The sequence below is a fragment of the Xenopus laevis genome, chromosome 8L (genome assembly GCF_017654675.1).
Source record: "Xenopus laevis strain J_2021 chromosome 8L, Xenopus_laevis_v10.1, whole genome shotgun sequence".
Taxonomy (NCBI): Eukaryota; Metazoa; Chordata; class Amphibia; order Anura; family Pipidae; genus Xenopus; species Xenopus laevis.
In genome coordinates this window covers 59,347,278-59,374,882 of record NC_054385.1, presented here as the reverse complement: position 1 = coordinate 59,374,882, position 27,605 = coordinate 59,347,278, and the positions used below count along the sequence as shown (strand labels likewise).

The 27,605-nt window shown below is 37.9% G+C and overlaps 1 protein-coding gene across 2 annotated transcripts in view; it reads right to left on the bottom strand.

Annotated features, from left to right (window-relative positions):
* The window catches only part of dock11.L (dedicator of cytokinesis 11 L homeolog), a 145,907-nt gene that overhangs the window by 22,615 nt on the left and 95,687 nt on the right, over positions 1 to 27,605 (bottom strand). For both annotated transcript variants that reach the window (XM_041572792.1, XM_018229991.2), the window contains 8 exons: positions 26,477 to 26,614; positions 22,355 to 22,537; positions 21,694 to 21,807; positions 20,114 to 20,329; positions 19,512 to 19,569; positions 19,192 to 19,298; positions 14,665 to 14,787; positions 4,611 to 4,724 (listed from right to left, as the gene is read on the bottom strand). In XM_041572792.1, the coding sequence (XP_041428726.1) occupies positions 4,611 to 4,724; positions 14,665 to 14,787; positions 19,192 to 19,298; positions 19,512 to 19,569; positions 20,114 to 20,329; positions 21,694 to 21,807; positions 22,355 to 22,537; positions 26,477 to 26,614 (1,053 nt within the window). The remainder of the gene's footprint in view (positions 1 to 4,610; positions 4,725 to 14,664; positions 14,788 to 19,191; positions 19,299 to 19,511; positions 19,570 to 20,113; positions 20,330 to 21,693; positions 21,808 to 22,354; positions 22,538 to 26,476; positions 26,615 to 27,605) is intronic.

The following is a 27,605-nucleotide window of genomic DNA, read 5'->3' as shown; positions in this document are numbered from 1 at the left end:
TGCCACCATATTTATAGATATGAGGAATAGAGAACGATTCCACTTACTCGTGTACCAGAGCAAATGTTTTATATCAATAATATGACAGCACAGTGTGCACTGTATGAAAGAGGAAGATGATATGCAGAACTGAAAAACACATACATAAATGATAAACACAAAGCCACAGACTGAAGCAATAGGTCAACCTTGTGTTTATAAGACAGAGATACAAGAACCTTTAAATTCTTATAGACTTGTACTATTTTTAAAACCTAGTTTTACATAAATAGTTATATATAGTTAGTTAGATATATAGTATTAAATATATATATATATATATATATTCCTATGACAATAATCAACAGTAAAGAAACAGAAGAATCAACAAGTATGTTGATGTATCTCAAAAACCACTTTGTAGAGCTCAAAAATACTCACTTTTCTTTTTCAAAAATCCATAACTGTTAGTTATAATCACAAGTTCAAAACATAAAAAATTAGAAAAACTAACCATCGAGAAGCTTCCAATAGATACAGAGAAATCGGCAGACATGAAATAACTGTAATAATTTATTCTTCTGTAATCCAACTCATTTTACACAATGCAGTATACTTTATCCTTTATAGACCCTACCCCAGGCAGCTTTACATCTAGTAATGTATTTGATAAGTGATAATATATTACTGTATTTATAGCAGGATCAAGCCCTCCCACTAGCTAGTCCTTGTTTATTGGGCCCCCCCATATGCTGGAATGGAAAGGGCTATTATTGGCTGAACCATGTTTGTAGTAGTTATTTCTTACTTTATTACTGCTCCAAACAGTATACCACTACAGAGTGTTATAGTGCAAGATGGAGATGTTTGGAGATAGGATTTGAATGGATTGTAGCACACATCCTTTATCTCAGGGCCCTGAACCTATTTATATTCAGTAATGATTTCCACAATGACATTTCTTCTCAATTTAAATATGTGTGAATGTGCTTCTTGTGCCCTGATCTCTTTCCATTACATATATACTGTATGTCAGTAGCTCAGCGATCTATTAGCTAAGCCATAGTGGCCAGGATTTTTCTCAAATCTAACCTAAATAAAAGCTAAGTTACCCGAACGCTCAACTCATTCATCTGTTACTTATTTCAAAAAGGGTTCACTGTCTTTAAGTCACAACTGACTCCCCGCCAACAATAATGCAACGTTCTCTTTTCATTTTCTGTCATTTCAGAAAATCTCTGTCCTTCACATCTGCCTGAATCATTAATCCTTTTCTGATGCTCCTCTCTGCCAGTTCTCTACACGTTACCTTGTGCAGACAATATTAAACAGAATCATCATTGTAATATTGTTTGCCCTTATCTTAGTAAGTGAAGGGAATAATGGAGTATTGCAGCTCTGTTTCCTTTTAATTATTGCAATTTCCTCCTTCTTCTACTGATGATTTTAGTAGAAGAAATGCTTCTGTCTGACACTATCATTACATCATCTTTAAAACAATTCATTTGTTGTTCCCATTACTTTGGGGCCTATATATTAAACCAAGATTTTTTTAGAGGGGAAAAAAAATATATGAATTTTTAGAGATTTATTATACCCCAAAGCTGCTACAAATCTAAATCTAAAAATACTCCAGTTAAAACCTGTCGAGGTCATGTCGAAGTCAATGGCAGATGTCCCTTTTACAATTTCAAGATGATGTAATCTGTGCTGGGTTTCCTACGATAATCCGAAAGTCATGGTTTTCAGTCGACAACTCGAAAAAATCGAGGGATTAAGGCATCAAATTAGAAATAGTTAACATTTTCGTTCAATTTTGTCAAGACTTTTCCCACACAGCTGATTATTTGATAAATGACTTAAAGTCATGGATGGGAGTTGGGTCGACTTTGTTAAAAAAAACAAAAAACAAACACAAAATGTCAAGATGTTATCACATCAGAGCCCTTATCTAATAATGAGCCATATTCAACTGAAAACAAAACTCCTTTGAAGTCATTAGGAAATTTCAGAATTAAATTAGTAGATACTGTACATTTTTCACATCTGTACTTTCCAACCTTTTCTCTCTAAATAAGCCTAAACACCAAACTGTTTAACTAATGTGCAAATATTCATTTTACTTTATTCATATTTACCCATACAGAAACTTACAGCCTGACCCCCAACTGGGCATGTAAAAGACAGTCTAAGGGTGACCAGCAGCAGCTGTTGGATAAAAGTCCAATGTAGACCCTTGCTCATTTCCTTACTTGTGATAAACTGCATCACTTTTTACTGCCTGCTGATTTTAGAACTAGTGCATAGTATTAAATGATTAATTAGGAAGATAACACATCTATCATATTAATAAACAGAACTATTACACAGTTTTTTTGGTATAAAACATTTCACACACACATAGCTTACATAGCAAGTTAGGTTGAAAAAAGACACAAGTCCTTCAAGTTCAACCTTTTAACTTTTTTTAACCTGCCTAACTGCCAGTTGATCCAGAGGAAGGCAAAAAAAAACCATCTGAAGCCTCTCCAATTTGCTTCAGAGGGGGAAAAAATTCCTTCCTGACTCCAAAATCGGACTAGTCCCTGGATCAACTTGTACTATGAGCTATCTTCCATAACCTGTATTCCTTCACTTGCTAAAAAGCCATCCAACCCCTTCTTAAAGCTATCTAATGTATCAGCCTGTACAACTGATTCAGGGAGAGAATTCCACATCTTCACAACTCTCACTGTAAAAAACCCCTTCCCAATATTTAGGCGGAACCTCCTTTCTTCTAATCGGAATGGTTGACCTCGTGTCAGCTTCATTTTGCTCTAGATACTCCAGCTTTATTACACAGTTATCAGAACAGGTGTCTTCCTATATATATATACTAGGGGGCCGATTCACTAAGGGTCGAATTTCGAAGTTAAAAATACTTCGAAATTCGACCCTCGGATTGAAATCCTTCGACTTCGAATATCGAAGTCGAAGGATTTAGCGCTAATCCTGCGATCGATCGATCGAAGGATTTTCCGTTCGATCGAACGATTAAATCCTTCGAATCGAACGATTCGAAGGATTTTAATCCAACGATCGAAGGAAAATCCTTTGATCAAAAAATCACAGGCAAGCCTATGGGGACCTTCCCCATAGGCTAACATTGACTTCGGTAGCTTTTAGCTGCCGAAGTAGGGGGTCGAAGTTTTTTTTAAAGGGGAAGTACTTCGACTATCGAATGGTCGAATAGTCGAACGATTTTTCGTTCGATTCGTTCGATTTCGTTCGAATTCGAACGAATTTAACCAATTCGATGGTCGAAGTACCCAAAAAATACTTCGAAATTCGAAGTATTTTTCATTCGAATCCTTCACTCGAGCTTAGTGAATCAGCCCCTCGATGTTCATCATCTTTGCAGCTGCGATCAGGAGGGGAGGTTTGGTTTGAGTTGGAGGGGCCCACCAGGTTTTTCCCGGTGTCCCTCTGACCCAGTCCAACACTGAATGGCAATTATATGATGTCTTTTCCTGGAAATAGTATTTGGCTGAAGTAATGTGTGCTTACAGGCAGGATCTATTAGATTGCAAACTGCAGATACATTGGGTAATAATAGGCAAAACCAAAGAGCAGAGTACAGGAGATATGTTAGATTATGTGGACTTTTAGTCTTAATCTTTATCTAATTCGGATGAAAAATATTACTTGATGAGCAGAAACGTAGGGGGAGAAATGTCCTGATGTGGCATTGGCCTAATAGCAGTCTCATGCTTGATATACAGTAACAAATCCAAAAGATGAATGTATTTAGATATAAGTGGGGGTCATTTATCAACACTGGGCAGTAAACCATGGCAACCAATCAAATTGCTGTCTGCATTGTTTTACTTGCAGCTGGCTTTAAAAAGCTAATCACTGACAGGTTGCTATAGGTAACGGCCCATGAGCAAATTTGCCCAGTGTTGATAAATGAGCCCCACGGTGTTTGATTCACAAAAATCCTAGGGGGTTATTTATCAAAGTCCAAATTTATCCCAATATTTTCTGCTACAAACTCTGATCAAATCTGCTCGGGTTTTTTGCACTTATTTATTATTACATTTCCCAAAAATTTGGTTTGCGGAAAAAATATGATTTTTCATGCGATTTTCACGTTTTTTTCGGATTTTTCATACAATTTTCAAGATTTTTCACCCCGAAAACTTCGGGGTAGTGCACGAAACCCAGCGCACATCAAAAAATCATTGGGACTACTCCCATTGACTTATATGCAACCTCGACAGGTCTGCCGGATTTTCAGATTCAGACTTTTCCATCCTCAGGGTTTTTTAATTTATTTTTTAATAGTCAGATTTTATAAAAAAAGAAAAAAAAAATGTGATGCTCATGATAAAGCCCCCTTTCCGGATCATCTTCCAAAAATCTTCTAAAATGTAAGTAGTGATCTCTAAAGTGTTAATCCATCTCATTCAGCGCTGCACAATATGTTGGCGCTCTAAAAATACATGTTAATAATAATGATAATAATAATTCATGACAACTTCTACATTACCTTGCAAGGCAATATGTCTACTAGAAAAGGTCCCGTCAAATTCTGCAGCACTCAAATTCTTGAAGTGGGAAAGATCTATGGGTTTGACTGTTCAACTTACCTGTCCAAAAAAGGCTACCCTGAAGTAAGTTCCTAGAAGTCGTTTTCCAGTCTGCATGACTTCTAGGATTTTCGTGTAAGCGCCATGGAGAGTCCTGTACAGCTGGGTGAGTTTCTAAATGGAAACATATAGAAAACAAACACAACAGAATGTTATTGCGCTTTAGCTTTATTTATCAGAGACCCTCATTTATCTCCTCGCTGTCACAGTTGTTCATCCCACAAGTGTTTTGGGACAATGGCTGAGTAACTTTAGTATTGTAGTGAACCTGCCATACTCTTTCAGCCATACTGCCCTTCCCCCACAGAAAAGCCACGACAATTTGTAACATATATAATAATTGGGAGGAAAAAATACACAGTCCATAAAATGTATATGTATATGCATCCTGCTGTGTAAATTCAGAGAATGAAAAATCATCCCAACAGAGGCACCTTTAAGTTAACTTTTAGTATGGTCAATTCTAAGCAACTTTTCAATTGGTCTTCATTATTTATTTTTTTTATCGTTTTTTACTTAATTTCCTTCTTCATCTGACTCTCTCCAGCTTTCAAATGGGGGTCACTGACCAAATTAAAAAACAAATGCTCTGAAGGGCTACGATATTGTTACTGCTACTTTTTATTACCTATCTTTCTCGTCAGGCCCCCTCCTATTCATATTCCAGTCTCTCATTTAAATCAATGCACGGTTGCTTGGATTATTTGGATCTTAGCAACCAGATAGCTGCAAATTGCAAACTGGAGAGCTGCTGAATAAAAAGCTAAATAACTCAAAAACCACAAATAATAATTAATGAAAGCCAATTGAAAATTGCCTCAGAATATCACTCTCTACATCATGCTAAAAGTTAACTTAAAGCCCCTTTAAGGGCTGTGCTACTAACTTGCCATTCGTGTTTATTAAAACAGATGCTAGTGCAATGACAGTCGCTACTGTAAATTACAAATTACTTTTTGTCTTTCTTAGCATGAAAAAACATACAGGGGCCGAGTTAAAGGACATGTAAAGCCTACATTTTCCTACCATGTATATAAGTTGGGCACATCTTCCCCACCCAAATGGCATTATTTGTACTGCACACATTCTCTCTGTTTGCCATGCGCCATTACATTTTCCTATAACAAATAGCAGCTTTCACCCAGGGGCCATTTTGCCACTGACACACCATCTGTGCATTTATATCTGCAAACAGGACATATGCAATATAAACTTCACACAATTAAAGAATGCAGGCAGAATTTATTATGATGACAGGTCCTGTTTGGATTGAACACTGTAATGGTTACTCTGAGCTCAGGAGAGGGGATTAGGATTTAAAAATAGGAGCAGACAGCTATGCCATCTCTTCATTGGCCGCTATACTGGAGGGTGTGTTTATTAATCTGGGTTGAGAAGAACTGAGCATGCTCATGAGCCAAAAGCCAAAGTGTAAGGGACCCGAATGCTCAGCCAGGACTAGCGCACAAGGAGGAAACACCAGTCCTACACAGTTCAAGGTAAACGACAAGGATGAGGCAGAAGAATAGTCAAGTCCAGACAGACGGGTTAATGCAGGCAGAGAAGGTTCAAGACCATATAACAGGCCAAGGTTAAACACAGGAATCAATAGAATTACTCAATAAAGCGCACCCAGGAACACACAAGGTAGAAGCTATACTAGGGCTATGACTGTAGTGTTCTGGTGCCTTAAATAGGTCTCATTTGGCGCCAAACAAGCATGATGACGTCATGATGTTGGCGTCCTGACGTCATCATGCTTGTTTGGCGTCACGACGCTGGCGTCCGATCAAGCCGTGTGGACTCCCTGGGCGCCGCTATCTTGGGAAGACGACAGTAGCAGCGCCGGAGCAGTAACTGAGGTACGAATTCCTTACACAAAGGAAATTCCAGAGGGAGGGGGCCGAGTGGGTTAGAAGAGCAGAAGGAATCAGAAGTGATTAAGGGGATGCTGCAGCCTTACTATTAACCTATGAACAACCAGAGTGGCAGGCATTTAGAGATTTCAAAGAGGATCTTCAGTGAAATCTTTGTGTGGGGGGTTTACATGTCCTTTAAAAATGATCAATAGTTTTTACAGAGTGGTGATGATGGTTACTGTTTGGGAAACCCAAAAAATAAACCTAAACAAATGAAAAGCTATCCATTCATATTAAATGTGCCATGATGATTTGTTTCAGCGCAGAAAAGAGTTCTCAGAATCCTTCATCTCTACAATCCCCCCTGCCATTTCATTATGAATTTGGAGCTATACTACAGAATGCTGTCCAGCTGCTCAAAGAAGTCAAACACATTCTGATGAATATTCTGCTTTGACAAATGTGTTCCTGAGGGTCAATAAAGTGCCAAGAGCAGGAGAAATACTGGTAGCAGAACCTAAACTGGTAGAATGTGTTACCTGGTAATAAAACAAAAAGCATAGATACCACTTTAATCATTAGACCATGCCTTGGCCACCTCTTCCCCCACCCTGTCACCAGCAAATTTGTGTGAATGATACAAATCAACGCTTACAAATTTTTCACAAACAATAAAAAAAACAGAATTTAAAAAAAAAAAGTTGAGCTTCATTTTAAAGACGGTTTTAAACATCAGTAAATGCTATTGTTTCTCCCCTGTGCCAGTGAAATGGCAGGCCTCTTTTGTTTAGAAACTATGAATCACTCGTAATTTATTTAGGTAAAATATAGTAGGGGTGATTATCTGACCTTTTAGAAGTCAACAGTCTTAGGGACCATCCCTTGTACCACAAGACAAACTTTTCTTTCTCTTCGTTTCTATAGAATTAAGCTCAGTCATAGTAATAAGTCTGTGTGGTAACAAAGCTTTAGGTATGATTAGTGGAAAGCTTCTTATTTCTAATGAACAAAAACACCCCACGCTGTATTGATCGCTGGCAAAAACAACTGATTAAGGGGAACTCCGTCCCAAATTTGTTGTCCTAATGTAAGAGAATGTAATTCTAAGTAATGCTCTAGTGTATGTTAAATAAAATGTAAGGAGTCATTTGCTATTGAAAGCAGTATCTATTTGTCCCTTTTGAGTCTCTGCACTGCTGGTTCTTATACTTTAAACACTGGAGTAAAAAACATGCAAGGCATTGTAAACATTGTAGCCTTGATTGGAGTCAGAACCAATTTTAAACCCAACTTCCTGCTTTTTAGCTCTATAACTCTGAGTTAAGGTGGCCATACACGAGCCGATAAAAGCTGCTGACAGACCGTGTCGGCAGTTTATTGGCCCGTGTATGGGGCCCCCCGACGGGCTTCACCGATCGAGATCTGGCCGAAAGTAGGCCAGATCTCGATCGGATGGGACGAAAAATCCAGTCGGATCTATTCTATTCGTTCTGCGATCCGACCGCCCATTACTATCCGTTAGGATCCGATCGTTGGTCCCTAGGGCCCACGATCGGATCAGCCCGATATTGCCCACCTCAAGGTGGGCATGTCGGGGAGAGATCTGCTTGTGTGGCGACATCGCCAAACTAGCGGATCTCTCTGTGTATGGCCACCTTTAGTCAGCGACTTGAAGGGGGGGCCACATGGGACATATCTGTTCGGTGAGTTTGCAATTGATCCTTAGCATTCAGCCCAGATTCAAAAGCAAATAGTTATGGCCCATGTGGCCTTTCGATAAGTCACCGATTGGTTACTGCCTGGTAACCAATCAGTGGAAACCAAGAGAGCTGAAAAGCAGGAAGTAGTGTTCTGGCTATTATGTTACACATCCAGTCACTCCAGCCTTTATACATTACATTTTTGGCTAACTAACTATATTAGAAACATTTTTTATTTTACACAGCCTATCTATTTACCCAGTTTTTATTTTTACCCTGAACAATTCCTTTAATTGCAATTTAAAATAACAAATGAACGGGACACTTTACATTTATAGAAAAAAACCCATCCACATAACTTTCTAAAATAACAATTTTTTTTTACAAAGAGGTTTAACAAAAATATAACACTTTCTTAAATATTTTATCATGGGATTATGGAACTATAAATTACTGTGTCCAAACGGAATGTGAGGGTGTCCAAAAAATACAAACAAAAGTAAAAAAGTAGAAAATTTATTAGGACATGATACCTAACACGTTTCGTGCCTATTGGGGCACTTACTCATAGGATAAATGGCACACCCCTGTACACATGTTATATAGGGGCTGTAACCAATCACAAAAGTTACAAACACATGTTACCAATTCAATGCAATTAGTCAAGATTGGTAACATGTGTTTGTAACTTTTTGATTGGTTACAGCCCCTATATAACATGTGTACAGGGGTGTGCCATTTATCCTATGAGTAAGTGCCCCAATAGGCACGAAACGCGTTAGGTATCATGTCCTAATAAATTTTCTACTTTTTTACTTTTGTTTGTATTTTTTGGAGACCCTCACATTCCGTTTGGACACAGTAATTTTGACTTTGCACCTTGGGACTGAGGTGAACTGTGAGTGTTTTCTCCTTCATTCTTTACTTCAATTGGTATTTTTTGTTTTTATACTTTTTCTAAGTGGTACCACATTTATTTATTTTTATGTGGCAGTAGCACTAACCTTCGCTTCTATTATGGAACTATAGCCTTGTAACATCAAAGGGATAGTTTGTTTATTTGGTTACTTGGGGCATCCTAACTCTATGGGGCAGATGTATCAAAGGTCGAAGTGAAAATTAGAATTTAAAAAAATTCGAATTTCAATCTAATTTTACTGTACTGTCTCTTTAAAAATTCGACTTTGACCATTCACCATCTAAAACCTGCCGATTTGCTGTTTTAGCCTATGGGGGACCTCCTAGAACCTATTTGGAGTCATTTGGTGGACTTTCTAAAATCGATTTTTTTTTTGTTGGAAAAACTTCTAATCGGCTTTGATCAAATGTGCTGGTACTTCAATTCGTACGATTCTAATTCAATTGAAAACTGACCGATTGATCTAAAACGGACCTATTCGGGCAAGAAAAAAACTTCCATTTTTTGATAAATTTCGATTGGTCTTTTTTAATTCGAATTTCGAAGTTTTGGGAGTTCAAAAAAACTCTCATTACTTTGGGATTCAACCATTGATAAATCAGCCCCGATGACTATGTATTATAAAAGTGGAAACATAGAAATAGCAGTAGTCCACCAACTTAAGTGAGTGTTAAAGTGATACTGACACTGAAAAACGATATAAATGTACATTAAAAGTTACCTATAAGTCAAGTTGATTGTTTTTTGTTAAAGTTTCTAATGCTAACTGACTCCTGCTGCACAAATATGGCAGCCCCCTCATACAGGAACATGTGGCAGCAGACAGGTAATGTAAAAGCATTGTACAAATACTTTATGGCAAAGTTATAAGTAGCTTTCAAAGCCAATATCATGATAGATGTAAAAAAGAGTTTACTTTCTGGTGTCCGTGTCAGTGTGGGTGGGTTTTCTTTGTGGTGTTAATATTAGTGGGAGTCTCATAGCAGAAATTTTTAATTTACCGTTCTGCATTGTCTCTTTTTTAAAAAGTGTTTTTGTGAAATTGGCAAACTATTTAGGTGAGTTTATATTAACGAAGAATACATTAGCTGTGCATTTGGTTTCCACTGATGAACTGTAGAAAGCATTTTGTGTGAATAAAGGTGAACAGGGACACCATGGAACAGAAGGGAACTTCCCCAGATAGCCAGGAAATAACAAACTGTATAAAATAAACTCTACTGGAAAGGAAGTGGGTAGTTGGTTTTTCTGGTTACCCAGAGCAGACAATTTAAAGGAAAACTATAGCCTCCAAATGAACACTTAAGCAACAGATAGTTTATATCATATTAATGGGTATGTTAAATTATATTTAAGTAAATATTGCCCATTTACATCTCTTGCCTTGAACCCCCATTTTGTGATGATCTGTGTGTTGCCTCAGAGATCACCTGACCAGAAATACAACAGCTCTAACTGTAACAAGAAGAAGTAAGGAAGCAAAATACACAACTCTGTCTGTTAATTGGCTCATGTGACCAAACAAGTATAGTGTGTTTGGCATGTTTGTGTGCACCGTGAATAATACCATCCCAGGGGGCGGCCCTTATTTATAGAGACCTACATTGTTTGGGGGGTATAGTTTTCCTTTAAGGCTACTAAACTATTTTCACAGGGTTACCATTCCTGGATTGTTACTGTGTAATGCATAACAGAGAGCACACTATAATCCATAGAAACTTTCAAATTCATTTATATTATTGCCGATGGGAACGCATTCTCAGGAGAAAACACAGTAGTGCAGATTTACCTGAGAAGACTAATCTCCGCGTGTGCTCTGTAACCCAGAGTGCTTCCCTCGCTGAACATTAAGGGGGTTATTTATCAAAGGTCAAATGTTAATGAGTTGTTTATAACTCCCAGAGAACTCACAACTCAAATGGTTTCTTATTTTAAAAAAACTTGAATGGAAAAAACTTGATTCAGCGAGTTTGAGCTGCAAATGCCAAAATCTTGAATTGATCCGAGTTTTCTGTGAAAAGTAACTAGAATCGCTCTAATTGATCACGTTTTTTAGGCAAAAACCTCAAAAAAAAAAAACCTCATGAAGGCTATTAACATCTTCAAATGCTTCAACTGACCTCTGCCATTGACTTCTACATGACCTCAACAGGTTTTAGATGGTGTATTTTTGGGTTTAAAAGGGTATAATAAATCTCAAGAAATTGAAGGTTTTTTTTTTAACCTGAAAATGTGAGTTTTGACCAAATAAAATCACCTCGAAAACACAAATTTTTTGTGTAAAACACAACTCGAATCTTAATAAATAACCCTCTAAGTATGCCACATGATATGAGCTAAAACACTGGGGAAATGCAATTGCCATTTTCAAATGAATTACACAGTAACAGCTGGAACCTTTGGTCATTGAATTTCCTATGCATTTTAACCAGAAGAGGTGATTAATGGAATTTTTAACTTGGCTCATGGCACCTGAAGTTATGTCAGACATGGTTTTCAGTGGCCCAAAATTGCCTGAAAGTGCTCATGCCAGTGCTTGTTTGTTTGGAAGTATGGCAGTCTGAGTGCTTTCAGTAGCTACTTAAACCAGAGATGTGTCCTATTTTATGTGGGGGTGTGACCTACTAATCTTACTCAGTGGGGAAACTGTAAAAACTGGGGGAATGGCATACAATTACTGGAGCGCAGGAGGAGGGGTACAAAAGAGGGAGTCCAGGGCAGGTATATAAAATGGTGTGTACCATTCCCCTGAGGTTCAGACTAGACTTGAGAAACTTGAAAGCAACAAACAAATCTACACTGTCACTGCATTACTGCATACAAATTAAGCCATGACATTAAAGAAGGAAAGGCATAATCACTGGTTGAACATGGCAATTACATGATATATTTCTAGAAGCAAACAAGCAGGTTAGACTGGTGCTATTTCAACTAATTTAACATAAGTATGGATTACATAAAACTATACTATATGCAGTATATAAAACATGTCCAAGAAGCAATGAAGACAAAGCCTATATCTACTATTGATCTGTCACATTATTAATTAACCAGAAAATAGTTCAGAGCTTGTAAATCCAATCTGTGTCTCTTGATTCATTGCTGAAATAACAGCTCCCCGATGGAAAAGTTGGGAGGAGTGTTTCAACAACAGCTTGGCAGATGTCTACATGAATGCGATAAGGACCGAACTGCAGAATAACCGTTGGTCTATATTTTGCAGGGGTGTCTACACTCTTGAGCTGGTCTAGAGAAATTGTGTCAAGTGTGTTCATATTAGGGCTGCCATCTGTGCTACCATCAGAACTGGATAGTTTGCTATTGGCATGTGCTGTTGAGAATTGGAAAAGCTGGTTGTTAAAAGTCTTAAAACTGGACAGAAAAAAATGTAAGCTATCATACTTGTGTGCCTTGGCACTAAGACATAAAAGTCCCTAAAGAATACACTGTATAACTGCAGGCAGGTTACATACGGTTCTGTAGGTTTGTTCTTAAGCTGAATTAGTATGTAAATTGGAACAGGTACATTTACCTATTACATACAACGTAAACAGATGTTTGTGTAGGGGATCAGACAAGTCCTTCCCCTGTTTTTCTGTCTGAGACATCATGCAGCCCGGTTACAGGCTGGAGAGCCAACCGATTGGCTGATCACCCCAGTGCATACCCTGGGAGAAGAGGAGAGCCTTGCTTTGGAGCTTAATGCACAGGGTTACAAACAGAGTTGATAAAGGAGCCTCTGCAGCAGCAGCCAGCTAGAGCAAGATCTGTGAAGTATGACAATGCAGTTTGTGATTAAATGAACTGCAGTAACAGAGAGAGACTGTATGTATTTTTTCTATATTTATTTATTTATATTTGAGTTTCCAGTCTAGAGGGAGAAGTTGCCCAGTGTCCAGTTCAGCTTTTGGATGCCTGTTGAAACCCTAATGTGTCCCCGGTGTGAGGACAGGTCTTGCTTGTGTACCTGCCACGTGGGAGCGGCTACTACTTTCAAAGGGAAAGGTACCTTGGGGCAGGTAGCTCTACCTGGGTACATAAGAGCTCTTGGGGAAGGGACATTTCATTTGAATTGAACTGTGTCTTTTTTGATCCCATCCAGCATTGATTGGGACTGTGTTAGTTAAAAAGTCAGTGGGTTAGATAGGTGCCCAGTGCAGGAGTATTCTATGTATTAGACTGCCCGGTTTCTTTATTTTACCTTTTTCTACATAAAGTTATATTGTTACTGCAAACTGTGTGGAGGCACTAGTGGGTACTCAAGGTCATGGATTGCAAAGGGTTAGTCAAAACAGGGTTATATTTGTCTTTATTTTTACCTTTTTGTGCATTCTCAGTGAATATACACGGCAGAAAGAAAGGGGTAGGGGTGCTCCACAGTAGACAACACATACTAGAGGGGGTTTGTGCTGGCAGTTTTTAAGATAAATGCTAATAAATGTCAAGCAAACCACTGTGCATTATTGTAATAGAATCTGTAAGAGTTGTATGTAAGTCAGATTTTTGTAACTCAGCATGCCTGTATAATTATTCAGAATATTTCAGCAACTTTTCCGCTGGGCTCCATATTTTACTTTGTATATTTTTTGTATTATTTGCTTTACTTTTCTGCTTCCTTCTAGATTTCAAATGGGGATCACTGACCCTTGCGGAAAAAATATATTATCTCCTATTCATCTTCCAGACTGTCAACAAGTTACGGCCTGGTTGCTAGGGTAAATAGGATTTTAGCAATAAGATAGCTACAGTACACTGGAGAACTGCTGAACAAAATCAAAATAATTCCAATTGCAAATCGTCTTAGAATATTACTGTCCTCATCATACTAAATGTTAATTTAAAGGCGAACAACCACAAAAGGTACTATGCAGTATCTTTGGTGACTTCTGCTGTTGGACTCATTTCTGTATGGTATGATCCTATATGTAGTCTTTCCATATATTTCTGTGTTGTAAAGATATCGCTAACATTTAAGATGGCAGGGGACACAAGGACAAAATTGCAACCCTTAAAGCCTATTAAGAATGTATTGTGCCCATTATACTTAGTGGCTCATTTATTAAACCTTGATTTTTTTCTCCGGTTTTTAGGGGGAAAACTTGAATTTTAGAGGGAAAACTTGAATTTTTAGAGATTTATCATAATTCCGAAAAATCCGAAAATACTTCATCTCAAACATGTCGAGGTCATGTAGAAGTAGATGGCAGATGTCCCTGAAGTTGTTTCTTCACATTGTGATCAGTGCTGGATAATTAAAAAAATGTGATATTCTTCGTCTGATAATCCAAAAAAAATAGTTTTCAGAGCGTCAATCGTATGATACAAATTATCGTCGTGACATTTTGTCTCTCCAATTTTTTCGACGAAATTTATTGATAAATGCGTTCAATTCATGGAACTGAGTTTGGTCTGATTTGTTTTCATAAAAAACAAGTGGAAGAGAGAACTGTCTACACCATATCTATATGAATGCAGAATGATTCAATATGTGATATTCTAAACATCTTTCATTATAGAAGTATTTGCATGCAGTATATGAAAAAAATCTCACCCAAATTCCAAATAAATTCACTTACCTCGAATTCTCGCTTCTTTTCATAAATTGGGATAAGCAATTTAGAGACCTCCGTAATTGTTTCATATCGCTCTGCCTTCCACAGCCCATCAACACATTGTTCAAGTAATTCCACCAACACTTCCTGAGGGACAATAAAAACTTTAGATTTTTTTTTATTTAAAAAGGCTAATTTACTAACATATGTTGCAGCAGTGCCATTGCCACCAGCAAACAATCAGCAAATAGTTCTGCTCTATTTATGACAATGGCACACACACGATAAATAAAGGGGTCATGTTTCAACATGGCAGCTCCTATGAAGCACTTTTTACATGTAGTTTATTTTCTAATCCATTTCAGATATAGACAAAAACAGCTGACTAAGGGTTTCATTTAGGAGGGAATAAATATATATTACTCATGACTCAAGGTGACAGGTCCTCTTTAAACAATAAGTCAGTCTTCCCCATCCTCTCTGGGCTATTAATCAGCTGGCTCGCAACATTATTTCAAGAGCCAGGAGTGTAGAGAATGAACAGTCAAACATATCTATTTATTTAAGGTGGCAGGAGTTTAAATGAGAAAGACGATATGTATTTGTATTAGGAGTATTCACTGACAGGTACGGGATCAGCAACACACACCAGACATACATATTATATCCTATATTAACATAAGGAAAGTGATGATGTTCAACAAGTCAATGGTATCTGCAACATGCTGCAACATGTATATGTGACTTTAGTAATCTTTGAATAACAATTACATTTACAAATAACTTAAACCGCTAAAGATGTGTAATTATTGCAAAGTTGTTGAGACTGCATTTTGTTTCGGTGTACAAAAAATGATTTTTGGGTGTAGCACATCTTAAAATAGAAACAGGTTGCTTATGGCATTCTGAGATAAGTCACACCTTTCAAACAAACAAGTGTGGTCAGAGCTAATATATTAGGAATGATTATTTTCTTGGTTGAATGGTAATTAACTCCATTTCTCATAGTCTGTAAATCTCTGTAAAAGCCCTTCAGAAAGCACACGGAAGCATTGCTATTCATTCTACATGACTTTACTGCATCTCAGTTAAACGTGATGCTGTCCTGGTAAATCATATAGACAAGGATTTTTAAACAGATCCTGGTGTCTGAGATAAGTCACAAAGTTTATAAATTGTTAATAATGCACTGTTTGTCTACAGGTGCGACATTATATGAACACAGTGACCCACAGTAACAACGCATCCTTTATACCTAACATATAAAATATCAATCAAACAGCAGCACAGCAAGTAAGCTCCTCTTTGCAGACACATAAAATGTCTGAATCGTCTATATTGTGTTTTTATTATAGCTGTTATGTAAGCAGAATCGGGCCAAGCTGGCCAGGCGCCCTAGGCAACCTGGCTGATGGCGGCGCCGGCTGAGAGCGTGCATTGGATTTTGCGCGCAGGCGCTAGCAGGCATGCATGGACTAAAAAAGACAGATATTGCACAAGGGTGAGGGGACAGGACTTGGGGTAGGCGATGGAGCAGGTATGTGCCTGGCGCCCCCCAAGCTTTGCATGCTAGGTACGTGCCTACTCTGACTACCTGCCCTGTATGTAAGGTATCCCAAACAAAGAACAAACCCCAAGGTCCCGGTTTCGGCTCATGTTTTGACGTATAACAGCCGCCTTTTGCTTCGTTAGGAACCCTCCACTACTGGAATGCTGCCAGGTCTTATAGCGACAGGACCAAGTGGAGATATCTGGGCAGACAAGGGAACCAAACGTGTGCAGGGAGAACAGGGAACAAGGAACGTGGTTGAGGGAAAGGCCGGGTCAATACCCATCAGACAGAGCAGAACGAAATCAAGAGTCAGGGACGAGTCTGGGTCACAGGCCTGGGTCAAAACCAACAGTAGCACAGTACAGGAACAGGATCCGACAGAATGGTCAATAAACAGGCAAAGGTCGATACAGGTAGTAAAACAGGAATGGTCAGAAGACAGGCAAGGGTCAGGAACGCAAGATCAGGCACAGGAACTATTAAACATAGACCTATGTTGAGCAATGTGAATAGGGAAGTGGCGTCTTTAAATATTTGAAATCCGTGCCAAGTGCAGTGACGTCAGACGCAGCGCATACAACAAAACCCAGATGCATGTGTCACAGGAGAATTGATGCGTGGCAGAAGAAAAGTGGTGGGCATCCACGCTGTACCACAACATCACCAGGTAGTCTCACAATAGCCTGGATTAATTTACTTCATTTTACTGGAAAAGGCCTGTTGTATGGCTATTCCTGCTTATTTAAATAAATGAACCGGATAATGATACATGGATATTACAACAGCTTTCTACTAGACAAACATTAACGATTCTGGAAAATCTGAGGACCATGGCTTCTATTGCAGTCACATGCAGTGATGGTACAATTGAAAAGAAGCAAAAACCTTTTAGAACAAGTCATGGCTTTACACAATTGCTAGCATCCTCTGACAGTTGGGCTTATTTATATTCAACAGGCAGATTTGCACTGGGCAGCAACCCATGGCTGCCCAGGTGCAAATTTGCAAAGTGTTTATAAATGCTGGAATCAGCAGTCCATCAATAAGAACTGGAAGGCGGCTGAACAAGTGGGAGTCATTTATCGATTCTGGGCAAATTTGCACTTGGGCACTGTTTTAGCACAGAACGTAATGGTGTTTGACTGTTCAGAGAACTTGAAAACAGTCTGGTGAATTGATGGAGGTACCAGCTTTCATGTTTATTTTATTAAAAACGTTCCTGATTGTTACAAAAATTAATTCCTGATAAGGAATTTTTAAAAGGTAATAATATCAAAGAATTGGGAATGCTTTATTTCATACATCTGTCCCTGACTTTATTTTTATTGGTGTAGAATATTTTACCCAGCTTTACAAATATGGCCCGTGTGCAAATGTAAATAGGGTATTGCATTTCCTGGTGGTACTGACCAGTTGTTCTTTTGAACTTGCATGATTTATTATAGGAATAAATGTATAATCAAATTAGAAAAGAACACTGAGGAAATCTATTGAAATATAAGGCTTCACATAATGGTCAACTGAATTAAGTGAAATGGATAAGATAGGATATTATTATTGATTACAATCAGGAGACAAGTGATATAGACTTTAGGAGACTTGTATTACAGACTTTATTAGTAGCAAAGAAGGAAATGAGCCTAAGAGCAGTAATGACAGTAAAAAATGTCATTATGAATGTGTTGTTAATTATATTAAAGGTTACTGAGAAGGTCCATCTAGACAAGGTCACTAAAGGACTTGATTTCTAAACATTTTCAGCTGAAGGTAACATGGGCCAATTTCAAGAATACTTTTTTAGTAGTATGTGCCCGTGCGTAATCATAAATAGAAAACTTCCATTTTTAAAAATTCACAAACATACCAACAAACCATACATGTTAGGACACATGAGCCAATTAACAGACAGAGTTGTGTCTTTTGCTCCCACACTTCTTCCTGTTACAGTTAGAGTTGTAGTATTTCTGGTCAGGTGATCTCTGAGGTAGCAGAGACTATCTAGAAATGGTGGTTCAAGACAATATTTACTTAAATATATATTCCAGTTTGGTAAGATTCTTTAATATGCCACTTAATTTGATGTAAACTATCTGTTGTTCAAGTATTCATTTTGGGGGTATAGTTTTCCTTTAAGGACTGTTTACTGTCTATTGTCCTTGTTATTGTCGCCGGTGCTGTATGTATTAGTCATGCCCAGACCTTTCGTTCTTACCGCGTAGAATATGTAACTGAAAACAGCAATAAAGAGGTACAAAATATAATTGCATGGAAACTAGCTAAAGCCTGTTGTAGAAATGTTACCCAATGTGAAGATATCTTATTCAGGAATTGATTATAGTCGGATTTTGTGCAACAGAAAGCAGTAAAACTTTACACAGTTTATAATGGCTCTGGGACCAAGAATACAAACACATCAGTAATAATGAAGGCCGGCTGCTGCCAAATGCATGTATTAACTGCTATTTACTCTGCTCCTTAGGCTAATGGTACACCAGGAATTTTTTCATTAGTGGAGAAACATCTGTCATTGGCCAAGCCACAGATACAAACAGGCAAAAATGTGCACTTGTTTTCAGCCAACACTGATGCTATTATTAAATCATGCACGGCTGCCTTTATACCATGATTACAACTAAACATTAAAGGGATACTGTCATGGTAAAAAAAAAATTTTTTCAAAATGAATCAGTTAATAGTGCTGCTCCAGCAGAATTCTGCACTGAAATCCATTTCTCAAAAGAGCAAACAGATTTTTTTATATTCAATTTTGAAATCTGACATGGGGCTAGACACATTGTCAATTTCCCAGCTGCCCCAAGTCATGTGATTCCGATGACAGGATCCCTTTAATTGGTTAAACACGAACATATTAAATGGTAGATTGAATCATTTGCAATGCAGATCATGTAATACAGTTTCAAACACTACACCATAAGAATCACAATGCTGGATGGATTTAAATACAATTTCTCTCTTGCCGGAGATTGTTTAAAATTCACCTCACTGTAGTAGACGTCCATCATGCCTGCATCTTCTTTCATTGCTGCCTCTTCATCAATATTGGGAGTGATCTTCTTAAATGCAGAGCACCCACAATGGAATAACTCTATATTTAAAAAAACAAAAAAAAAAAAACCTAGATCTGATAATGTTTAAGATAACTGCTTTAATTTTGAGGCCAACTGAGTAATTAAAAATAATTGTGTGTAGCTGTAACTCCCAGCATTCAGCATTCCACAACAGTATTAAATCTGCTGGGAAATGCTGTAAATTGTAGGTCACAAATTGTAGGTCACAAAAAGTAATTACAGGTCCTTACTTTTCCGTAACAGGAACTCTGCAACTAATGCAGCCACATGGATAGAACACATTGCAGCCTAGAAGCAAAACAGAGACACATCATATAATCTGAGACTAGAACGTTGGAGAACACTTCGAGGAACTGTGAAACTCATGTCTATGAAAATACATTAAAATCTATGATAAATAAATGATTCCAAGAGTAATCTACTGTATGTGTGTTAGCCTTTTTATTTAGCACAAAAAAAAAACAAATCTATATATTTGCTACAGGTCTAGTCTCCTAAAAAGGTAGCACTTGAGGGTTATCTATTCAAAAGCCTGGCCAAGATTTGAACCTTGTGCTGTTGGGATGTGGCAACTGGCTGCTTTATCGTTTGTATTAGTGTTATGAACATACAGACAAAAAGTCTCACATATCAGCTCAAGAATAATAGAATTTGTTTATAAGCAGTAATCCTTCATATAAAACTTTCTATTATATGTGCAATCTCTGTAATGTTCCGTTGATCTATATTAAGCAATTTGTGCTGGCAGCCAGTGCAATGTAATAAAGGAGGGTGCAGGTCACGTGTTCATGAAATACTGCTTGTTGGGTGTGCACTAAATCGAAACCCTTACCTCTGAGTAATCTCCGTTTTTCATGTGTATTTTGGCCATGCTCTCTAACCAGGTCTTTCTGAGCTCGGGAGTACTTGCGTAAGACTTGGCCAAACTGTATTGTAGATCAATCAGCATTTCTGGATCCTTCTCGTGTTCCTTCATTTGAGCAGTAGCCATGATAACAGTACGGATCTTTTTAGTCAGGTCCTTGACTTCTGAAGGGAAGGAAGTTGCCTGTCACAAGGCATAGCTCAATTAGACATGTCGCTCATTGACTACCTTTGGGTTAATTTCGGATTTCATAAGGAAACCTCACATTGAGAGTGTACCTAATGAGGGGCAAAGGGGGTCATTTACAAACCATGAACTGTGCCTGTTCTGACACTTATCCCCATCAACCTGACTATGTGGGTAACACAAGGGGCAAGACTAACAGTACACAGCCTTGTGCTGACCCTTTTATTTATCATTATCCAGGACACGTATAAAAAAGTACTAAATTATACCCCTTAGTGCTCATCTGGAGCACTGTGTGGCTAGTATTCTAGCATGTCTTGCATTAATCCCACTGCTGAGTCTTTTGGAAAACAACAACACTCACCAGGTTGAGGTTTATGGAAAGCCAAATGCCAAACTAGGAACACACACACAATGCAGATTATTTACTATAATCTAATTCATCTCATTGTTTCAATTAAAAAAAAGCTTGACCGAACTCCCAACCCCAGTTTTTCTTTATTTATTAATATAAAACTAGATAAAAATCAAGCGAAAACCCGAATTGTATGAATCATATGGATTTTTCAGACTCCTCCCAAATCCCAGATTTTTTCAGGTTTTTGCCCAAGAACCCCTAATTTATCAGATTATCGGGCTAAACCCAGCACAGACCACAATATCTTTCATTTGGGATAGGGACATCTCCCACTGACTTATAAAGGTCTGAGATGGCGGATTTTCAGATTAGGGCTTTTTGTAGCATCAGGGTGTAATAAACTTCAGGAAAAAAAATTCCACAAAAAAATTTCAGAGTTTTTTCCCCAAAAAGCCTGACCAAATAAATTCAAGGTTTAATCAATAACCCCCAATGACACCAGGGCACAGCTATTATTAGATACGAAGGCTCTGACACTGATTTGAAACTTATTTGCTAAAGAATAATGTGCAGAAGTCATGAAATATAGAAATATAATAACATATTAAGTGAGGTTGTAGAAAAAGATATATCCATCATTGTATCTGTTAAGATATGGGTGTGCTCTCCTACAGATCCCATACTGATCTGATACAGTGTCATGTGATCTTTGTCTGCTAATGCAGAAGTGTTAATAAAGTTTTGTCTTCTTGAAGCAAGAGAAGCCTGGTGTCTGTGTGCAGTTTCTCCTCTGTCTAAAAGAAAGCTGCAGGCTCACGTGAGATTGAGCTACCGGTTATCCCAAATGGCAACAGTATCGCTGTTTTCAGGGATGCTCGTGATTAGACTCTAAAGGGTTATCATTGATCATAAAATAGAAATTATGTAATAGTTATTACACAGCATACTGCTATTATGCACCCTACGTAAAGCAGCAAGAAGCAGCAATAATGATATGAAGTACCTTCATCGCCCTGTCGCTGTTGGCAAAGTTGTTAATGATAGAAAGTGATTCTTGAAATCTGGATCCTCCGCTGAGAGCCACATCTGCAATTAACTGGCTCACAGCAATTATAATCTGGAAATAAAAAGCACATTTTAGACATACCAAAAGGCAAACCAAAAGACATTTTATACTAACAAATAAATATAAGATAAACAACTCCCATGGGGGGTATTTCCATTCCCAGAGTACTGAGGTGCCGGGGAGTCTATTCATATCCGTTGCTTGCAATGTATCAACTCTTTAATGGACAAGTACAATGTAATACTATAATGCTCTCTCTATATAACCGTAAAAGTTGTGTTTGCTTCAGATACTATAACATTCAGAAAATAAGCAAATATGTAGCCATGGGAGTTGCTATTCATTGTCTAATGGTGCTGTATATTTGCACAACAGATAAAATGTTGGAATACAATACTTTTAATAATTTAATGGTAATGTGATAACGTTTGTTACTTGTCAGCAGGTTATAACTTAAAAATATCTGGTTTTGATTTGCATATATTTTCCATGTCAACCATGTGAAGTGTATTTATTGGCTTATTCTCTGGCAGATTATCTGGTTTCCCTTAACCCACCGAGAGTATAACTACCATAACTAGCGCCTGAGTAAACATACTTGAAGGTGTGTCCTCAGAAATGTTTTCCTCTTTGTGAACTCAAAGTTATTCCTCATGAGAAGATACAGAACAGCCGAGGCCTCGTTCCTGGTGGAGCTCAGTTTGGATGTGCAGCACTTTAGAACTTCATAGCAAAAAGCTGCACACATATTCACTCGCCCCTTGAAGAAGGCTGAAGGAAACTTAGAAAGAGAACAGAATGTCAAAGTGAATGTTGTATCTGTAAGTGGATGCTGTAGTCATACAGCGTTTAAAGTCACTAACATCACACATATACAGTAGTTGGAATGATGTGAAACGTATGTGAATGGCCTAAGGCACAGAGTCACAAGATGAAAATCAGCAAGAGTTGTTATCTATGTCTGCATATTGACAACCATAAAAACAACTTTTAAGCACCACTTAAAAAACCTCTAGTTCTAAGATGAGGTGCTCAAATAAGTTAAATTTTTTCATGTCTCCGTTTTTTTTCAACCTGGAATTTTCTTTTTTGAATAGGGTTTTTAGGTGGCAAGTTTTTTATATTCTGAGAAACTGGATCATGGAAAAAAATCCTGCACAAAGGAGGGAAAAAAACAACTGATGCCAGAAAACGCAGGCAAGTTAAAGACTTTACTTGCTATTTTATCAAGAAAATTATGAAGAGGTATTCAGTGTTGAGTGAAGTAAACCTTGGGTTTAACTTACCCAGGAAGAAGGGGGTCCAGGTGCTCAAGCCCCAGACCTTCAGCTCAAGGAGGCAAATAATGCAAATAGATAATGAAGGGCTGGCACATACCAAAACAAGAAGCAAAATGGATATTCTTCCTGGAAACTAGACAGCCACTTGAAATGAACTTGGAATACAATGTCTTGTGCTTTGTTGAAATAAATATTTATTATGAATACTAATTTAATATTTGAACTTTGTTACCCTATTTAAACTATATTTATGCTATTGAACTGCTTGATCGTTTTGCCAAAATATCTGTTTTTTAACTTTTGCACTTGAAATTCTATGTATAAGTTAATTGATGGTTGTATCCAATATGTAACGTTGTTTGGATTGGTCTTTCTAAAAATGTTTCTGATTGGTCCATTTACAATCACTGCCTCTTTGGATTGGCAGTTGAATACTTATTTGTAATTGGTCCCCTTTTCATTTAAATTTGACTGCATGGTCTCTTGTTTATTCAGCCTATGAATAAATGCCCCTAAGGCACAAAACGAGTAAGGCTTTGCTGTGATGTTTTTGCTTAAATACTATATCAATCTACGGAGTATGGTCTGGTATGTGCCAGCCCTTCATTATTTATTTGCATTACTTGCTATTTTATACCTTATTCTAGCCAAACTCTAGAATCGATGGATCATAAATCAGACCCCTAGAGTGATATGATGGTACAAAGTCTAGCCATAGCTCCTCTTCACTTCCACTCAAATCCATGAAAAGAGCAAAAGAATCTCAGGCAGTTTGACTCCACTTTTCATAAATGGAATATTTACACTTGCATAAAACATAATTTCTATGAAAAAATCTAACAGGTTGCTCAGTGACTGAAGACTCAAATAAAAATTTCCAGTAAGGTTACCACCTTTAATTGGGGATCAGATTCCATTTTTTCTTTACTATTTGTAGTAGAAGTGGCTAACCCATTATTTCGGAAACCATAAAAAGGAGTCAAAAAACAAAAAATTATGTACCTTATGCAGTCTATAGGTAGAAGCCATTTATGACTCCCATGACTCCACAGCTGTCCCCTGATCTCCATATAAACTGGCACCACAGATTGGCATGAAGTAAACACTTAAGCTGGCTATACATGTTTTGGCCAGGTATTTTGGTTGACCTTATTGCTGGACGTTATGAGAATGTACGACACCTCAGGAGTATCAGAGTCAGTCTTCTCAAACCCCAAATTGAATGTGACAGAGACCCTTGTTGGTCAGTGGATAGAGCATTAGCAGAGGACAAAGTAAAGCTGGCCATAGACACAAAGATCCGATCGTACGAATCAACGTATGATCAGACTTTCCCATCTCCCGACCTGCCACTAACCATTCAGATCAAAGTCTTACCATTCCGATCAAACAGATCAGCCGATGTTCTGCCCCTGACAGCAATCGTACGAAAGTTATGTCCGACCAAAGCTAGTGACAGTCTCCCACTGAAAATCGTATGATCGGCAATACACGCAGAGATATTATCGGCAGCTGACAGAAATTTTCTAACCTGTCCGATCGGCCAAACGACCGATCTCCACGATTTGTACGATTGGATCGTTGTGTCTATGGTCAGCTTTACTCAACTAACCTCAGATGTACGAATGGAAAAATGGTCTTTGGTCTTTCCCAGAAACAAACAAATTAACTAACTACAGATTTATCAATTTCAAGATTGTTCTTTTTCTCATTTTGCTTTTTCTCAATTTGTGTTTTACAAAACCAGCAAATAAAATGCATACATATGTGAGAATATTTTTTTTAAACCTCAAATGGTTACAATTTATTAAAAAACAAAAAAAATTGCATTAAACAACTCTCGTCACAAGCCTGGCACGAAAATTTAAGATAAAAACCCTTCCAGGTCACGGGTTCAATGCCCGATTGTAGGATTTGTTTTGTGCATTCCTGGGTGCTTGATAATTTGTCTGATATTGATTCCTGGATTCTTGACCCTGCTTGAACCTTGACCTTACTACTATCTGCCTGCCTTTGAAACTTCTGCCTGGATATTGACTTTGATAACTCCTGACCTCTATTTGTACCACGAACTTGGACTCTGACCCCTGGGCTTTCTCCTTGGTCCAGACTACTCCTGCTGGGAGCCTATAGGCCCCCTGACAGTGTGCCATTGACCTAAGAGATGAATTCCAGGAAGGATGAATCTGCAGGTAGGTACTTGGCACGGCAGGAGGAACAACTTACATATAAGGCACACCTAATGGTTTTCCACAGATAAATACATGAAAATTATAATAATATTATTGATACCTCAAAAATGGAGACTTTGAAACCTGTGTTAACAAATTAGCACAGTGCATTCCACAACTAATTGCCCATATGAGCAAACCAAGGTGTGGGTGTATTTACATAATATATCCCAAGATAAGTTTCAAGGAAATGTAATGGAATCCAAAGTACACAGGGTTTATGTGGTTTGATGTTCAGAAATATTAACTTACTAAAATGCATTTTATTAAAAATAACAAATATGCATGCATTCCTGCTGCATCTCTAGTTTCTATAGTATGGTCATCATGTATCTATGACAAAAATATTTAGGAAACAGGGCTACAACTAGGAGTAAACAGAAGAGGAACATGTCTAGGTTGCAATGGTTGCGTGTGATAAGCATGTACCTCATATGTAGCCTATCCCACTGCCTGCAAAACAGCTGGCAGAGTTGCCTAGGGTAGCAGCATGGCTTGGTCCAGTGTTATTGAAGAGGTTTCCAACCTGCAAACCTCTATTTTTTGAAATTATATTTCCTATATTTAGGAACCAAAGTACAGGTTGGCTCTATACGGGTATAGAATCCCTTATCCGGAAACCTATTATCAGGAAAGGTCTGCATTACAAATAGGCCATCTCTCATAGACACCATTATAAGCAAATATTTATTTTTTAATGATCCTTTTTTCTCATAAAACAGTACCTTGTACTTGATGGTAACTACGCTGCAGGAATCCATATTAATGTCAAAACAATCTTATTAAGTTTATTTAAATTATTTTAGCAGACTAAAGGTAAGCCAAATTATGGATATGTCCCTTATCCAAAACATTCCAGATAACAGAATCTATACCTGTAATAAGTCAGGCAACTTTTTCACTACATCTCTACATCAATGCATCTCTGCCAAATCAGATTTATATATTCTATAGTCCTACTAGCAGAATGTGAATAAGACTTTACATGTTGCTGTTCTGCTACCATCAGTATACCCTCAATATGATTGTTCTGCTTTAAATATGATGTGACTTTGTTGTTTGATGTGTAGTGTAAATAAGACTTTATAATGTTGGTTACAGTTTGTTTTATAGTTTCATCACACAAACAATGAAATTTGCAATAATATATTGAAATTGGCGTCCCTGCCTAAAGCTATTAACTGAATACAATGTCACGCCAGTACCTACCTTGCTAATGAAGGCTCTTAGCGATGCAAATACGTGTTTTAAGCACATCTCCGATTGACCATTTTTCAGGAAGGCCAGATAAATGTCAAATATTTTCTTCATGAGTGGATTGTGACAGTCAGTGTTAAGAAGCTGTGTCTGGAGGTAAAAAAGAGAATGTAAAAAAGATGTTATCTGGACTACATCAGTAAGGGTAATGACTGTGCTGTGATTCAGGGCATTATGCTGCCCGAGCAATTCCAGTCACTGGATGAGTGGCTAAATACTCTGAACTGTCCACAAATTAATATCTACTTTATGGCAAACCCTTGGCGCTGAACTGGCTGATCAGGCAATTCTCGCTAGAAAACTCTGGGACTCATTTATGAAGTGCAGATACAGTTACACAAAGACGGCAATTCACCAGAACTCTTATCCGCAGGGACTTTGCCAATTCACTTACAGGCGTAGAGGACAATTTGGAAATGAACGAGACCGTCGCTAACGTTCGTTCACACCCTATCGCCAGGCAAATTTTCGTTCTGGCGAACGTCGTTAACTAAGATATTACTGAACGTTACCTCTTTCGCCAGAGTTTACTTTGCCACCTCAGACCAGGCGAACTGATAAAACAAAGCTACATCTTCCTCAGTCTTATGTCAGTGATATCATATCCTGTATGCTGGCGAATTTTACGTTTTTTTAAACGGGTTTTTTAAGCGGGATTGCCTTCAAAAGTCCGAACTATTAAAGATTTTTGTGTTAACATTTTTTTTTCCAAACATTTGAGGAGCATGCCACATATTGTTTAAGGGTGGGCTCATGTGTAGGGCATTAGAGGATATTGTCTGTCTTTATTATGGTTCCTTGGACAATTATAATAAAAAGTGGCCACCAACATTACTAATAAAGACGTCCATACGACTTTAATGTACCCGCCTTATTCAAATTCACCTAAGCGTAAGAGTACCAACGAAGTTTTGCTAAGCGTTTTTTGCGCTGTTGAGACGCAACTTCGCATTTTAGTGAATTAGCATAGTGGTAACGGATCTGCAACTGGCGAAATAGCACAAAAAGCGTGGCGAAGCCGTCGTTGACGAAAATTTGCCCTTTAGTGAATTTGCCCCGTTGTGTGAATCTGCACCATGCA